General features: G+C 35.5%; 1 protein-coding gene across 6 annotated transcripts in view; it reads right to left on the reverse strand.

Moving 5' to 3' along the window:
* Window positions 1-2,512: 2,512 nt before the first annotated feature.
* The window catches only part of LOC123564244 (BAI1-associated protein 3-like), a 408,668-nt gene continuing 392,753 nt past the window's right edge, over window positions 2,513-18,427 (reverse strand). For all 6 annotated transcript variants that reach the window (XM_045357655.2, XM_045357656.2, XM_045357654.2 and 3 more), the window contains 5 exons: window positions 17,485-17,568; window positions 17,001-17,082; window positions 16,428-16,590; window positions 11,655-11,857; window positions 2,513-7,654 (listed from right to left, as the gene is read on the reverse strand). In XM_045357655.2, coding sequence (XP_045213590.2) covers window positions 7,557-7,654; window positions 11,655-11,857; window positions 16,428-16,590; window positions 17,001-17,082; window positions 17,485-17,568 — 630 coding nt within the window. In that variant the 3' untranslated portion in view covers window positions 2,513-7,556. The remainder of the gene's footprint in view (window positions 7,655-11,654; window positions 11,858-16,427; window positions 16,591-17,000; window positions 17,083-17,484; window positions 17,569-18,427) is intronic.

Consider the following 18,427-nt stretch of genomic DNA (forward strand, 5'->3'; position numbering starts at 1 on the left):
TTGAAGATAACAGATGTCGGTTGTTCCTATTTCTTCTTGACCAGTAGTGTTACCTGGAGACAGCTATTTTACTTTGGTTGAAACATTGTGTCCCTTATTTATATAATGTACTTAATTAACCCGATTCATTTGTTTCCTTTGACTCAAGCTCCGTTCAGGGTTTAGTCCTGACAATTTAAAATATTACATTTCCTAGTGGGGATTTTTACCATTTGTTGGACGAGAATTATATAAGTTTCTATATTTGTTGTCTGTTCATGGCTGGAGATTAACATGACCAGTGTAGGTTGAGGTCATGTAATGTCAATGTATTACTGTTTTGGGGTTTTTTAAATGGTGGATGGAATACTTCTCACAGTGCTTCATGGTATAATATGAAACTCGTATTCTTTTTGAAGGTTAATTTTAACCCAGTTTATTGCAGTTTAAGGTTATTCTTCACATATTAGACACCCTGACCTTAGCATCTATCGTCTCTGATAACTTGGCTAATAGTTAGATTTTTGTTTTGTAGTTTCTAATGTACAGAACAATGACGTACCTGAACTAGTTATACAGTCCTCATACTGACATAGGATTTGTTCATTTTACTGTGACCTCCAACATCATTTATGTATATTTAATTATCCCAGATTTATAATTATATTCGCTCATTTCATGATAATCATGTTAAGACGCTTTACATTGCACAAAGTTAGCCACTCGGGGCGCCAAATTCATCCGGAAAGCCGGAACCAGGATTGGCCTTTTAGTTAGGTGGGAGACACTCGAGAACAGAGAAATTTCCAGAGCCTGGACCTGGATACAAACCCCAGATCTGGACAGTCGAGCTTGACACCACTTTACAACAGCTGTATCTTAAATTTTCTACGTGACCTCGGTGACCTATCCAGGTTAGTTCCTACACTTGGTATGAAACCTTTTCACAACAGTTAACATTAAAACAGACAGAATTTTGAAATTGGCTACAAAATAGTCATAAATTTAAGGTAGTTCTGAACATTTGGAATGAAAAACAACTACCGTGTACTCAATCCTGAAATCTTCAATTCAGCACTGAAATAAAAATAGACAGGGCCGAGTGCTTGATTTTGTTAGGGCTTGTGACTGTGAAAATATGGACATCAGGCAAGTTATATAATGGGGTCTATGTGAAAATTAACCTATCGATCTTTCGGCAGACTAAATAATACTCCCGTTACACCGTCTTCTTGTACGAAATAAACAGCTCTTTTACAAATTTAATGTAAAACTTGACCCAAAATCGACGTAGGTTTGTTGATTTCATAACATATACCTATCTACCAAATAATGCATTCATTCTGTCAAAAGTTATCAAAACAATATGAACATTTTTCAAAATTTTACGTCCATAAATCTGTCAAAATTGGTGAATTGTAACAAAATTTGAAGTTGGGACTGTATTCGAGTGCATTTAGTTACAGTATTTTATGATAAAATACCTTTGTACTTAAAATAATTCAATTTATTTATCCGTTCAAGTGTAATTGATCCGACAACCAAATGTTAGGTCAAAATGGGCCATAACTCTTCAAAAAAATTGATGGACTGTAACCAAAATCTAACTAAGTCAACATTTTATAACCATACATGTGTACTATGAATTCAGTCGATTCATCTTTTCAAAAGTTATCAAATGGATATCAGTAATTTATTGAATTTTAAGTAAAATAAGGACCATAACTCTATCAACATTTGGCGAGTTGTAACCAAATTTGAACTAGCCTGCACTTTTTAATCATATCACAGAAACACAGATGCACACACACACTGGCATGCACTGGCATGGTGACTCTAGGGCATGTTCTAAACTTCCTTCACTAAGCTATAATCAAAACTTTGATGACATTTTTGTGAACCGAAAATTTTCTAAAATTAAGATTTTAATAAAACTTCTAACAGTTACGAATTATTTATTACATGGGCAAATAAATGAATAGGTCTGTGTGTTTATTTTTGATATATTTGGGCTTTGAATGAAGTGATCCAAAAATTTCAAGTTGATTGTAAGACATTAATTGGAATTATTTCAAAAAGTCAACATTTTTATGATCATTATTTATCTTTAGAATGATAATGACATTGCCATTTTTATAAATTTACTTGTAAATTGCCAACAATTCTAAGTTTTGGATTCCGTATGTCAAGCCCTGGTTTCATTCTACATTATTCGGGATAAATGTTGTGCCATTACTTTTGGTTTACAAAACTACCTTAATTGCAAGATTTTGCTTTATTTTTTGCTCATCCAATGATTACAGTCTCTCAGGCAATTACCTTATGACCTTGAACAATATTTGACTTCATTACTTGACATCAGGGGAGGTAACTAAAGACACAGATTTGGGACTACTTAGACCCAGTTCAAATACAGCTAAGTAGTAATCTTTGATATACAACTGTAAAAGTGATGGCAGTAAACAAAATATTGAGACTTCAAAATACTGAAATAAATATCCCAGTATTAAATAGGACAAGAAGATGATTTATATAAATACTGGTTATTTATTAGAATAATCAATAAAAGTGCAATATAATATGAAATTTTATATAGCAACAAGAAAGAAAGAAAAAATATGATGCTGACAACAACTAGATTGCAAATAACTTTAACAAAACAACACTGATGCAAAATATCAACTTTGGTCCCATGAAAGTCATGAATGTAACCACAGGGAATTAAGCCTCTATTAGCAAGTAGTCCTATTCTACCAAAAAAGCTCTATCCGTCTTTGTTTGTTATAAATTTCTATTTTCTTAAACAGAAATAAGTTTCAACATGTTTATCCTGAAAACAGGACAAATATTTGAGAGGTGGGCTGAAATCAGACAGTGTTATTTTCTTACATAAACTTGACCTTTCTATGCATTAAATTTTATTGAATAGTAAACAGTGCACTAGTTTTATACCACTGAATGTTGTTGAATTATTAACAGTGCACTAGTACTATGGTGATAATATAGATGGATCACCAACTAAACCATTTTTTTTTTAAATGCCCATCTCCAAATGCCTTTAATCTTGATATGAGAAGATATACTACCGTGATAGCCTTGTCTTTCCCTGCCAGATAGGCAACGAAGAAGCAACAACCTATTTTGTATTCAGTGGAAACATTAAAGGTATAAACAGATAAAATATACATGTTAATTTGGTTCCTACATAGTCAGTCTAAAAATGAAACACCACTGATCGACTTACTGTTATTTTAATTCAGTCATATAACCAAAAATTTACAAACAAGAAACAGTATAAATGTTATACATCATACTTATGTAAGTTTTTTGTTACTCATTTCACGCAAGTTTTGGAACTGCTGCCCTATCTAATTACATATATCATACACCATGTACACTGGTAAATTACAAAACAAATAATGAATCCTCTGGATGTAAAAACACACACACACGTTTATTGCACAAATAAACTGCACAAACAAGGACTGATATATTCTTAAAAACAAAACAACAAAATTCGTATTTCTAAAAGCATATCAACAAATCTTTGGAAGCATTGATAGGTCACCTCAGTTTAGAAGAGTCACAACACACCAAAGTCTAATAATTGCTTTACTTTATGCTATCTACATATTCCATGCTAGGCATACTTAATACCTTGTCATAAAAAGGGAATGATGACCCTAAGACTCTCACATAACCATGTAATGATGTAGTTTTGGACCCAATTTTGTGCAGTTGAACAAAAATTTGAGAGTTATTATGCAAAAAACTATAGATTAACTTGGTGAAGACATATCAAGTGATTCATGACATAAAATTTGTTTGAAAAACAAGAGGCTCTGGGGATATGATGACCTTAATTCATACACCTGAAACATTATTCTGTGTGACAAGATGAATGTTACTAAAGATTAAGGGTGAGTACACCATACCCAAGCATAATTATCATAGTTGAAAAGATCTTTAAATTTCATCCATTTTTTCCCCTTTATTTCATATCATGCGTTGTTTTTGTTAACTCAAATCGAAACAGAACACGAAAAACTAAAACTGGTATTATTGTCAACCTCTGGCAAAAGGCCATGACATTGCTGTGTTTTGTACAGTGAATGTTCATGCCACGTTATCTGAAGACCCATCTAAGCACGAAACATCTAGATGGACAAGGTAAGTTCCATGAAGATCCAGTTTGTGATTTATAACGTTAACAATGACCTAGTTTTAACATCAATGTGACCAAGTTTCAAAATTGCCATAGATTTCCCATGGTAAAAATGCCATACAGAATGTTAATAATGCTTTCCTATAATATAACCTAAATACTAAGTTTTTAACCCCTGACCAAAACTCAAGTGAATCAGGTAAACAAAATCTGTAAGTAAGACAGTACTCGACTATTTGAATTGTTGTCCCAGAAGCAGGAATATAACCCTAAATATCAAAATATCTGTAGAGTTTCAATCCAGAATTTGCATTAGTTTTGGAGATTGTAGTTTGCATGCAAAACTTTAACCAGAAGTTTTATGTTCAAAAGGGGACATGGTTTTGCAAAATACATGTCAGAGATATGGGACTTGATGCTATGACCTACTTTTATAAACCTGAAGAAATGTGTGAAGTTTTAATTCAATATTTTTATAAGTTTTTGAGATAAGTTTTATATGCAAGCATCTAAGTCAAAATGGGGGCATATTTTGCCAAAATACATGTCAGAGTTATACGACTTCATCCTGAGAGGTTAGTTATTGACCTAGAACAAGAAACTAGATTTGTGTTCATAGGACACAGGTGCCCCCATTCCTGTCAATGTACATGGTTTTATGACTCAAGGTTAAACATTTTTTTACATTTTAGAAACAGTTTCAATGATCTGACCTAGTCTTTGACCAGTTTCAACCTTAGCTCAGATAAATAGTTGGATCCAGATTCTTGTAAAGTGTTTAAAACAAGGTGTATGAAGTCTTTACAAGGTTTTTCTATGACCCAGATACGTTGTTTTTGACCTTTTTTAACTTGACTTACATCTTTAGTAAAATTTATAACAGATAATCTATTATCAAACTTGTTCATGATTCTCTTGAGGTGAATATTGTGGTGCAGATTTATAGAAATTGCATTAAAATTGTGACCTTTAGTGTTAACAGTAACTATTAATGAGCAATGACAAGTGACAGAGAGCAGTCAAACAGCTCACCTTGAGCACTTTGTACTCAGGTGAGCTAAAACATGGATACTAGATAACAGATTTCAAAGTACCTCAGTCTCTGGTGACCTAACACAATAAGCAAAAACCTCTCTTTCTAAATATTGCATTCAACTACCAGTCCTTCAAGTACATAGGTGAGAATAGTTTCTGTACTTGTGGTAGATACAAAAAAGTTATCAAAATAGACCCATTATATACATATATATTATAGCTAATCACATTTAACTAAGGCTTTTAGTTCTTCAATGCTCAGATTTTTTTTTCAAACAAGTGGCCCCAGACACAAGCTTTAAGCAATGGCCCGAGATAAGTAATTTCATCTCTCAAAGCAAATAACAAAACACTTCTTGCATACATATTTACAAAAATCATCGGTGACAGATGCCAAACATACTGGATCAGATAATAAGGAGAGAAAATTAAGAAACTGCAGCCGAGATACAGGTAGACAAGACAGACAGACAGACAAACTTGGTTATGTAATACAACATGGTCTAATACAGTAAACAGTAGAGTTACAGTGCTTAATAAAGCTGAAAAGAACTATGATCTTGACCTTTAACCAACAGACACATGAAGCAATAGGGGTCACCACAGACATAGGTAATCATAATAATGACAATTTTAGGCCAAGTGTTTTTTAGTTTTTGAGAGGAAACTGTTTTCAGTCTCCAGGTTAGTATCACATTGACCTTTGATCTATTGATCTCCAGAACAATACTGATCATCTTCAGGCAACAAGCAATTATCCTACGCAGTATGACGACTGTAAGCTGAAGTGTTCTATATCATTGAGTGGAAACCGCTTGCAGTCTAGACGTCATAGGCAATCATCTTAATATGAAGTTTGACCATTGTTAGACCAAGTATTCTCTTGTTACTGATCGCAAACCAGATGTTCTACCGGCCGACTGACTTAGACAGACAAACTGACAATCAGCAAAACAATATACCCCCTCTTCTTCAAGTGGGGCATAAATATTGAATATCGCTAAATGCATTTTTGTCAATAGAGAACTATGAACAAATCTCGGGGAATATTTGATAAAATAAAGGTTTGACAACTACCTAATCTTTTTATCTTTTTACCAATAAAATATACTATTATTAAAATTAATGAAATACTATTAAATTAATGAACTGTTAGTGGAATGCCTGTTGTGCTGAAACCGAGTCTATCATATTGAAATAATTTACTTAAGGCGTAAAAAAAAAAATTGTTTGTTTCCGGTATCCCGACCTACCCTAAATTTTTGGCCCGACCCTAAATGTTTTTATGGCCTTGGAGAATATTTTTTTTCAACTTTTTAACAAAATGATGCAAAACTGCACTTTTTATGCGTTAAACATGGCCAGTGATGTTAGAAATCAACTTACTAATGCTCTAAAGGCATATCCCCCTTATTTGTAATCATTTTTTGACAAAAAAATAATTTCCGAAAAGTCTCCCTTAATAAAAAAAAATTCCAAAAAAAAAAAAAATTTCCGACCTACCTACCCTAATTTTTTTGAGCATGCTACCGGAAACAAAGAATTTTTTTTTTATGCCTAATGCTTTAAACATTGCATCATATTTTATACTTATGTTATTTATATATATAGTTGCCAATTATCATGTTGCATCAATATATATGTACTTTGTTATGTAACCTGTATTATCAATATCAAAATATCCATGGTACAAGTCATGACACATCAAATCTAATCAGTATAACACAGTAAGGTTCCTAGGCCAACAATAAAAAGCTTTAACATTCCTGTATCATCTGCTACACAGAGAAAAAACAAACACTTCACATAACAAATAGTAAAACTCTGTGCAATCTAATGTGTATAATGTGTAATCATCTATGACTTCAAAAAAATCACATAAACTGAAGATAGAAATTTTATGAAATTTCATTTCATGCAATATATACATGTGTATTTGACTAGAAAGATAAAATGTCCCTTTTGCTTATATGTTAATATGTACAAAATAACATTCTCAATTTCAAATTGGGTATATACTGGTTTATCAGGATCCATAAATAAAACAACCCTGATCAATCAAAATTAGCTAACTCAGTAGGTCACAGTGACCTGATCCATACAGAGGAACAGTGAGACATGTATTAGTATGTCCACACAGCAATTTCAGGTACTGTTTACTGTCTTAAATATTATCAATATAGTTTCATGAAATATGTACTGAGCATTTACACATCAAGTACTCTGCTTTAGGTGGACTTTATTGTAACATCAGCCAGAATTGGTTCAATTCAAAGTACTCCAATATCTTGGCCAAGACTTTAGGTCAGTTCAGGTTAAAACCTATTCCATTCACAAACTGAAGTCACTGCATCATTTGACTTTCCAGACATATGTATTATGAAGACTGTTCCTGGACCTTACTACGTAACTTAACAAAGTCTTCTGCTGCTTTGTCCCATTCCCGCTTTGCTAACACTGCCAAGGCACCCGTCTCTGAAAATATCAAAAATTACTGTGAAACCTGCTTGAAAAAAATCTTTTGCATTTTAAACTGTGAATAAAAACCACTATTTGGCTCCCTCAAATATTCTTTGCTAACAGGTTTGAACAAGAGCTGTCTGTTGACAGCATGCTCGACTATTCGAAACATTGATAGAAGTATAGGGTCAAAATATTACCCGAGATTTTCAGACAAAAGAAAAGGAAAAGATAAGACAATGTACCTGCATTTGTAGATCTGGGTAAGTTTTGCACTATAATGCAATGTGTGACCATGTTGGTAAGCAAGTGTTCAAAGTGTCAAAGCCATATGTCAAACAGTTGATAGACAAAATATCGAATGGTATGCGAACCTAACTAATTTCTTTGTCCAGAAAAAGGCCATAACTGAGCTCAAGTCCTTGTCCTAGGTAAGTAGACTATGAAGGTAAACAAGTTTGTTTGTTTTGGGTTTAATGCCATTTTTCAACAGTATTTCAGTTATATAACGGCGGGCAGTTAACCTTACCAGTGTTCCTGGATTCTGTACCAGTACAAACCTGTTCTCCGCAAGTAACTGCCAACTTCCCCACATGAATCAGAGGTGGATGACTAATGATTTCAGACACATTGTCGTTTATCAAATAGTCACGGAGAACATACGCCCCGCCCGAGGATCGAACTCGCAACCCCGCGATCCGTAGACCAACGCTCTTACCTACTGAGCTAAGCGGGCGGGCTAGGTAAACAAGTGGTCAAGTTTCCAAGCCATATGAAAAACAGGTTAGGCACAATATAGACTGGTATGAAAAACTTCACGGATTTCAAAGTCCAAAAAGGGCTGTAATTTAGCCAAAATAGTTGACAGAGTTATGTACTCTTGTCTACAAATGGAAATCATGATGATAAACAAGTGTTCAAAGTTCTAAAGCTACATGTCAGATAGTTCAAAGTTTCAAAGCCACATGCCAAATAGCTTTGACAAAATGTTGACTTGTATGAAAACTAAACCAATTTTCAAGTTCAAAAAGGGCCATAATTCAGCCAAAATAGTTGACAGAGTTATGTACTCTTGCCTACAGATGGAAATCATGATGATAAACAAGTGTTCAAAGTTCTAAAGCTACATGTCAGATAGTTTTGACAAAACATGGACTTGAACGGAATCTGAACCAATTTCAAAGACAAAAAAGGGCCATAATTCAGCCAAAATAGTTGACAGAGTTATGTACTCTTGCCTACAGATATAAATCATGATGATGAACAATTGTGCAAACTTTCAAAGCCACATGTCAAATAGTCCAACAAGTCCAACAAGAGCTGTCACTAATGGTGACAAATGCCCCCGCAGCGCCTTGACCTTTGACCTGGTGACCTTGACCTTTGATGTGGTGACCCCAAAGTCAATAGGGGTCTTGTACTCAATAAGTACTGTTAGCACATGAAGTTTGAAGGTCCTGGGTGCAGTGGTTCGCGAGTAAAGTGCCTTCATGCAAAAAGTTAATGTTGGCCCCTGTGATCTTGACCTTTGACCTGGTGACCCCAAAGTCAGTAGGGGTTGTGTACTCGATGAGTACTATCAGCATGTGATGTTTGAAGGTCCTGGGTGCAGTGGTTCGCGAGTAAAGTGCCTTCATGCAAAAAGTTAATGTTGGCCCCTGTGACCTTGACCTTTGACCTGGTGACCCCAAAGTCAGTAGGGGTTGTGTACTCGATGAGTACTATCAGCACGTGAAGTCTGAAGGTCCTGGGTGCAGTGGTTCGCGAGTAAAGTGCCTTCATGCAAAAAGTTAACGTTGGCCCCTGTGACCTTGACCTTTGACCTGGTGACCCCAAAGTCAGTAGGGGTCATGTACTCAATGAGTACTACCATATACCTGGTTATTTCTGCGGGTGCAAATTTTTGCGTTTTGGGCATGAAAATGGGTATACTAATTTCCGTGATTTTAATTTCTGCTGATTTCTGTAGAGAGGTTAATTTAATTTCTGTGTTTATCCATGGAGAGTTGCTTTAATGTTTGGGACATGGCTCTGTATAGAGAGGTACAAGTTACAAGGTTTAAAATTTATTTCATGCATAAAATACACTTAAAAACACATTGCAGTCATTTATTTCCAATGGCGACAAGCTATCAGACAACGGCCCGTTGTGATCCGGCAAGCCCTTTCTAACAAGGTATTTCAGCAGAGCCATTAATTTACAAATCTTGCTTAACTATCGCAAACACCAAATTGGCTAAAATTGATTGTACACGATAAACTGATAAATTCTTTTGTACTTTACTGCTAGTGTTACAAATCTTTATCAATAAAAGTTAAGCGAGGGGCTAGTAGCGGAATACGTGTATTGATTAAGTAATTTAAAGTACACAGGTAAAAAGAGGCGACAAACGGGGCGATCCAATATACAAAACAATGATATATATCAGGGCTTTTTCAGTGTGTCCCACGGGGCCGAAATTCGGCCCCATTCCCAATGGCAAATATGCATATTTTTTCCCCAATAGCTGTTCAAAAATTCCCAAAGAAAATTTTTTTTTTTTTTTTTTTTTTTTAAGACCTATGTTGTTGCAAATTATAGTGGTGCAACCATTGTATTGTAGATTTTATTGAATTTTCAGCTTGAATTTGAATATAAAGCAGTTTCCTTTTATGAATATTAGCAGTAGAAATCACAGAAATATACGTAAGGAAAAAAAAGACTGATTTTCATGGAAATACTTTCCTAATTTGGATGTTTAACCGATACATATATTTCCCAATATGGCAGTATTCGCGAGTAGGAAATTCCCAAAAAGCACAGGGGCCTTTTCCCAAAATGGCCAGAAAAAGCCCTGTATATGCGAATTTAATTTTTGCGGCTGGAAGAGACCCGCAAAATATCGCAGAAATTACCTACCCACAGAAATAACCAGTTATACAGTATCAGCATGTGAAGTTTGAAGGTCCTGGGTGCAGTGGTTTGCGAGTATTGTGCCTTCATGCAAAAAGTTAACGTTGGCCCCTGTGACCTTGACCTTTAACCTGGTGACCCCAAGGTCAGTAGGGGTCGTGTACTCAATGAGTACTATCAGCATGTGAAGTTTGAAAGTCCTGGGTGCAGTGGTTCGCGAGTAAAGTGCCTTCATGCAAAAAGTTAACGTTGTGACTAACGAACGGACAGTTGAAAACTAATATGCCTCCCTTCGGGGGCATAAAAAGGGCCATAATTCAGTCAAAATAGTTGAGAGAGTTATGTACTCTTGCCTACAGATAGAGACTGTTATAATAAACAAGTGATAAAAGTTTCAAAGCCATATGTCAAACACTTTACACAAAATATGAACTGGTACGAAAAACATAACCATGATTTCTAAGTTAAAAGGGGCCATAATTCAGCCAAAATCCTTGAAAAAGTTATGTACTCTTGCCTACAACTGGACATGGTGATGGTAAACAAGTGTTGAAAGTTTCAAAGCTTTATCTCAAAAGACTTTGTCAAAAAGTGGACTGGTACGAAAAACATAACCAAGGTGTGACGCCGATGCCGTGGTGAGTAGGATAGCTCTACTTATTCTTCGAATAGTCGAGCTAAAGGCAACACATGCAGAACATTTTACTACTGATAACTGAGTATAACAATTTAAAGATAATGTAACCAGATTTATGAAACATAATGTCTCCATCAAAATTGTGTGTCATAGTCGCAAATAAAACATACAGGACAGTCTGCATGACTCTGCAGGAATATATTGAGAATACATCAAACACTACTTTTTGAGCTTTGACCTTTCTGTATGTCACTGTCCTTGAAACCTGCCTTCGGGACATCATCTCATTAAGAAAAAAATCTGGCCCAGATAACAAAAACCCTACAGGAGGTAAAAAGATACAGGAAGGACACAATTTTGTGACGGACAGACAGAAACTAGACAAACATTGACCAAAAGTAAATAGCTATAGCTTAAAAATAAACATCTGCCTCTGCTACTTAAGTTGCACAAGTGTCCTGACTCTATGAAGTAGCAGTACTTACTTTTCCTGCCTGGCTGCATCAGTGGCAATGTGACAACATTCAGTGCCTCATAACCCGTGACTTCATCCCCATCTACCCCCGGGATCTCAGCCAAGGGCATAAACACTTCTCCAGCAAAGTCATTCTGGAACACATAGTCATGATCCATCACAGTGAACACCAAAGCTGCCCCCTTCCTTTGACACTGTTGTAAGGACACATTACTGCAACATAACAACAGATTGGACGTTAGTAGTCTGGTAAGGCTGTAACTAGTGCAGGTAGCTGGGGTTAGAAGTGCCAATGACTGGGGCTGTGACTAGTGTTGGCTACTATGAGCTGTGACTGGTGCAGGTACTCAGAACTCAGACTTGCACAGGTAAGTGGGGGCTGCGGCTAGTGCAGGTAACATAAGGCCATGGCCAGTGCAAGTAGCTGGGTGCTGTGACCAGTGCAGGTAATGGAAGGCTGTGTCAAGTGCAAGTAACTGGGTGCTGGGACCAGTGCAAGTAACTGGGTGCTGTTATCAGCGTAGGTAATGTGAGGCTGTTACCAGTGCATGTAACTGGGGGATGTGACCAGTGCAGGTAAATGGGGGTTGTAACTTGCACAGGTTACTTGGGATTAGGACTATTGCAGGAAACTAGGGACTAAGACTTGCATAGGTAACTGGGGGCTGTGACAAGTGCAGGTTACTGGAGGCAGTAGTTAGTGCAAGTAACTAGGTGCTGTGACCAGTGCTGGTAACTGGGGATTGTGACTAGAGCCAGCAATGTGAGGCTGTGGCAAGTGCAAGTAATTGGGGAAAACTAGGGACTAAGACTTGCACAGATAATTGGATGTTGTGACTAGTGCAGGTAACTGAGTGCTGTGACTAGTGCAGGTAACTGAGTGCTGTGACTAATGCAGGTAACTGAGTGATGTGACTAGTGCTGTGACAGTGCATGTAACCGAGTGCTGTGACTAGTGCAGGTAACTGAGTGCTGTGACTAGTGCAGGTAACTGAGTGCTGTGACTAGTGCAGGTAACTGAGTGCTGTGACTAATGCAGGTAACTGAGTGCTGTGACTAGTGCAGGTAACTGGGTGCTGTGACTAGTGCAGGTAACTGAGTGCTGTGACTAGTGCAGGTAACTGAGAGCTGTGACTAGTGCAGGTAACTGGGTGACTGGCAAAGGTAACTAGGGACTGAGACTTGCACAGGTACTGGGTGCTGTGTCTAGTGTAGGAAAATGGGGGCTGTGACTTGTACAAGTTACTTGGGGCTATGATTATTGCAGGTAACTAGGGACTGAGACTTGCACAGGTACTGGGTGCTGTGACTATAGTGCAGTAAATGGGTGCAAAGGATATTACATATACCACCACCATTATTAAATTGTTTATGCATAATAAAATATAGGTTCACAAAAAGCTGAGAAAATAAAGTTCCCCGACTTTTCTTCGACTAAAATCCGATTTTCCCTGACCAAAACTTTCCACACTGACAGAAGTTGGCTTCCATCAGCCAACCATTACCAGTTTTATTGTTAAAATGATAACTAAGGGTTGAAAAGAAAGTTTGTTTTGTGTTTTATAACTCAATAAGATCAGATGACTGTATGACATTCTGAGAAAACTTACCCTTCTGTATACATTTTTTTTTCATTAAATGTATGGGAGAAGGCCACTTGCAGAGTTAACAGTACATGTATGTTGCAATAGATTTGTATGTCAATTGTTTTGTTTAACATGACAGTAGTTGAATTTCAGTTTACAATTTTACAAATAAGATCTGACATAAAATCAATTAGAAGAAAATATGCCTGATTATTTTCAAAAGATGAAAATTTCTGATCTCAGTATATACAATAAAATAGTATTTTTTCCAATAACAAAATCTGAAATTAACCAAACTGCTGTAGCTGCAATACGTCAACATTATCATCATTCAATACGACTGAAAATATATACATGTCTTACTTCCACCGTTTTTGCAATGCTTATCTGCTTTTCCAATCTGAACTTTCAATACACCTTTTTTATGATAAACAGTTGCTTTTTTGTTTGATTTTCCATTTATAATACTCAGTATTATATGAGAAGCTATGATGCCAAATATGTCCTAATATCCACCCTAAGTATTCCACCCTAAATATTCAGTTTGTTTGCATCTTTTCTACCTTTCATAAACATTCAGTTTTTTTTTTTCTGCTAGCTGAAATTTAAAGTCTTACAGGTATTCATTAAGATATTGACATAGTATGGTTTTTAATTTGGTCTTTTATTTTTAACAAAATACACCACTAGTAGCTAGTTCATTTTACATAGCAAAATGGCCTGTTAATTCATGAAAATACAGTGTGATTTATAACTTTGGTATGCTGTCACATATTGAAGTGATGCCATAATTATACTTTATAACTTCCTGACAAAGAACGTTGATGGAAGTCTTAATGACATGATTAAAAGCAGATGACAATTTCATGAATTACAATAAGGCAGCATAAACCTTACATTCTATCATAGCTTGATTTGATTGCCAGTTAACCCTTAACCTGCTAAATTTCTAAAATGGAATGGTCCATCATTCAATTTGGCCAATACCATTTATTATTTGAAGGGGTGTTTGTTGAAAATTTACTGACTGAATAGCGAACAGTGCAGACCATGATCAGCCTGCACGGATGTGCAGGCTGATCTTGGTCTGCACTGGTTGCAAAGGCAAAATTACTTGCCGCCAGCAGGCTAAGGGTTAAACAAAGAAGAAGGTCAAACTCTGTATATTCTATGATAAATAACGGTTGATGTGCAGACTGGTAAGAAAGCATTAGTACGACAATTATGACGTCAAATTACTGCATGATGTCCAGTTCATTACTACCGTAGATACCCGTGTATAATGCGCACCCGTGTATAATGCGCACCCCCGATCTAAGTCCAAAATCCTGGGAAAAAAAAAAAAAAAAAAAAAAAAAAAAAATTTGGTCAATTTTGAGGTGGATGGAAAACGAAAGTAGAGTTTACATCGACACCGGTAATAAATTTTATCTCCACGGCGGAGAGCAGCATCGGTCTCACGGTACTATCGATTTTTGTTTTCTCGAAAATAAAACCAGTAAATTATTGTTATATTTGTTGTTTTACCTTTTTTAATTCACTATTTTGAATAAATAAATAGCAGCTAATTCAATATTTCGGAATGGTATCTTTCAAAATGACATGAGCTTCTCAATTTAAACTGATAACAAAAGGTGTGATAGTGTTTTTGTCACGATCATAAAGCCAGTAATTACCGGCAATCAACGTGTCACCTCGTGTCAATTATGTTGTTCACAGTTTGATCTCGGTTAAAGATAATTCTCGATCTTTAATTAGTAACATAATTTTTGTGATTTATAAACATTTCTTTCGTCAAAATACTTTTAAATTTATATGAAATTAATTTTGTTTGAAAGAAAAATAAACAATTCGATCTTTTACGGAACGTAACGGCAATCTTAGATTTTAGCGGAGACAGTAAGCGCGGGGAGTAGTTTCCCTTTACCAAAATGGCGAACATCGGTAACAAACTTGTTTTGAAGTTGGAAAATTGTCTATACCTGTGTATTATGCGCACCCACGATTCGGGGGTGGTCCCGGGGGTCAAAAAACTGCGCATTATACATGGGTATCTACGGTACATGGATAAATGAAGCCCAGCATATTTTTTATCAAAATATTTCAGTGGACATGTAAGAATGAAAACAATCAGGGCCTTCTTGTAGTTTGTTGTCTTGTTTACCACGGCTCATCATTCAGATGCTTGGATATTAAACTAACGCCCTCATGTTTCATTTCTTGCGCATCTGAACTCCAAACCACAATAAATTCGATGACAAACCACTCAAAGGCCTTGATTATTTGTTAATTTATCAACTTTCTGACTGATTTTCAAAGTGATTCTGGCACTCCACCTCTACACTATTTTCGTGAGGTATAAAATATATTTACTAACTTGAACCAAAGTTCAAACCTTATTCTGGGCAAAGGAGAGAAAAGCTTTGAAAAAATGTCTGCTGGCCATGTACTTACTATAACATTATGCTATATGCTGGAAATGCGAGAACTATTTTGTAAAGTTGATTTGATCTTCTTTTTATTCAACAGTAGGATTTGACCTCTTAAAAATTTACTTTCCATTGATTTCTTTTTGTTAACTTTAAACTAGCACAGAACTCCCTCTGGTTATAGAGATACTACAGACATAGAAATGTGTTCCTTATAATGATGTTTCCCTACACCGACATTGTTATATCCAAGTGTATTTCATACAAAATATATAGGGGAAAAATCGGGCAAAAAAAAACAAGTTCCGCATAACCAAGATTTCCTCATATTACAGTTTGCAGTAATTGACAGTTTTATTGTATTAGTTTACTTTCCTTGCACTTATACAATAGAGTGGACAATGAATACGGTTTTAGACATAATATTATAAATTTTTTCACAACAAAGACAATAAGGATATATTCATTTGTGTATGGCTTACCCTTGTTAAACTGCTTCAGGTATTTTTGTCAGCTTATTTATAGTACAACATTAACTTGTAACAATCCGATAATAAAATGAAGTATCACTTAGTATTTTATTGTGAAGATACTAACATTGTGCTTGTATCAAAATTTCACATTTATGAATAGGTGTTTTAACATATGGCAGGTAGGATTAGTAAAGATGAAATTATATTGATCTATATTACCAATGCCTACATGCTGTCAAGTTTTGTCAAATGATACATCAAAATTAGGAAACTGAACATCACATCAAAAACTTACAATTCAAAAGACTCATCAAAAACTGGATTGAGCGTTTTCTTGACAATTTTTGTAGTCTGTGTGGGTACATTAGCAAACATATGTTCCGGACAGAAAGACACAACAACATAAGGATCACTGAGACCATTGGCATCCAGGGGTATCACATCCTTGGCACTTAACACTGCAATACAAACATTACAATGTATTTCTACATTAAACATAGTAAAATAAGAAGTTTTTCATTGTTTTTCACTTTGTCTGGTAAGGCTTTGGGGTGGTTGGTGTTAATTTCATTGCCATAAAACTTTTTTTTTGTTTTCTCCATTATAGAAACATGAATTCATGCATTTCATACGTTACAAATAACAATATGAGATTTGATATCATTGACTTAAGCAAACTCAAAAATTTAGAAAAATAGTCCCATTCAGACTTCTTCTATGGCCTGAAAGTAGTCCCCTAAGGTATATAACAATTTTGAAGAGCAGAAAACCTAAGTCAATTTGATCTTAATTTTTGCTTTCTGTGAAATCTATTTCTAATTCAGGCAAATCTGAGAACAGATAAATAAGCTTTTTTTTAATATCTTACCTTCAACAAGCATAGTATGAGAATCTCTCTTGTACCAAACACGTACACTGAGTGCGCCGTATTCTGTGCTGGTCCACTGACGCTGTAACATACACACATGCAGCATATCTCATACACACCTCATTATCAAATGAATAAAATGGATGGAAATGCAGAAGATTTTATGTTTTAAGACAAAACTAATGTCATATCCAATGACTTGATTTAGATAAAAAAAAATGCAATCCTCAAAACTACAACTGAAAATAGATATGACTGCATACAGCATCTATTATAATGAACTCCTCAGAGAGATTACCTCGTAATAACTCATATAAAGCTTCCTTCTCTGAAAGGTATCAAAAAAACAATTTTGATATCTAAATCAAATGACGCACTCCCTTACCCCCCTCCAAAATACCAAAATCCTGTTAGTATGTTTGTGATGGCAGAGATTATTTTTATTGTACATAAAGACCACTACATATAAGTCATGTTCTCATACCTGTTCGTCCAGTTTTTCTTGATAAAATGTCTCTATAAGGCTGTATGTGTCCATTTTGTGAAGTGACAACTCTTGTCTTACTTTCTGAATTGAAAAGTATTCTACTATTCTTATGTATGTAACTGTAACACTGAGTCATGCAAAACAATGGTTTACTAAAGAGTAATACAGCATAATTCTATCCATTTAATAAAGAAATATGTGGTACTTGGCCTTCAAATATAACCATAAATGTTTTTGAATGGGCATGTGTCTCATGTGTAGTCCTGTTGCTTTGAGGTATTAGAAAACAAATTCCTAATTGTCTTTACAACTGAAAAACAAGAGGGCCATGAAGGCCCTGTATCGCTCACCTGACCTATTGACCTAAAGATCATCAAGATTAACATTCTGACCAAGTTTCATAAAGATATGGTCAAAAATGTGATCTCTAATGTGTGAACTAGCTTTTGCTTTGATTTGACCCGGTGCCCTAGTTTTGACCCCACATGACCCAGATTCAAACTTGACCTAAAGATCATCAAGATTAACATTCTGACTAAGTTTCATGAAGATACAGTCATAAATGTGGCCTCTAGAATGTTAATAAGCTTTTCCTTTGATTTGACCTAGTGACCTAGTTTTTGACCCCACCTGATCCAGATTTGAACTTGACCTATAGATCATCAAGATAAACATTCTGTTTCATTAAGATATGGTCATAAATGTGGCCTCTACATTGTTAACTAGCTTTTCCTCTGATTTGACCTGGTAACCTAGTTTTTGATCCTACATGACCCTGATTCACAATGGACCTTGAGACCATCAAGATTAACATTCTGACCAAGATCCATGAAGATACGGTCATAAATGTGGCCTCTACAGTGTTAAAAAGCTTTTCCTTTAATTTGACCTGGTGACCTCGTTTTTGACCCCAGATAACCCAATAGTAAACTCGTCCCAG

This window comes from Mercenaria mercenaria, chromosome 2, assembly GCF_021730395.1.
Source record: "Mercenaria mercenaria strain notata chromosome 2, MADL_Memer_1, whole genome shotgun sequence".
Lineage (NCBI taxonomy): Eukaryota > Metazoa > Mollusca > Bivalvia > Venerida > Veneridae > Mercenaria > Mercenaria mercenaria.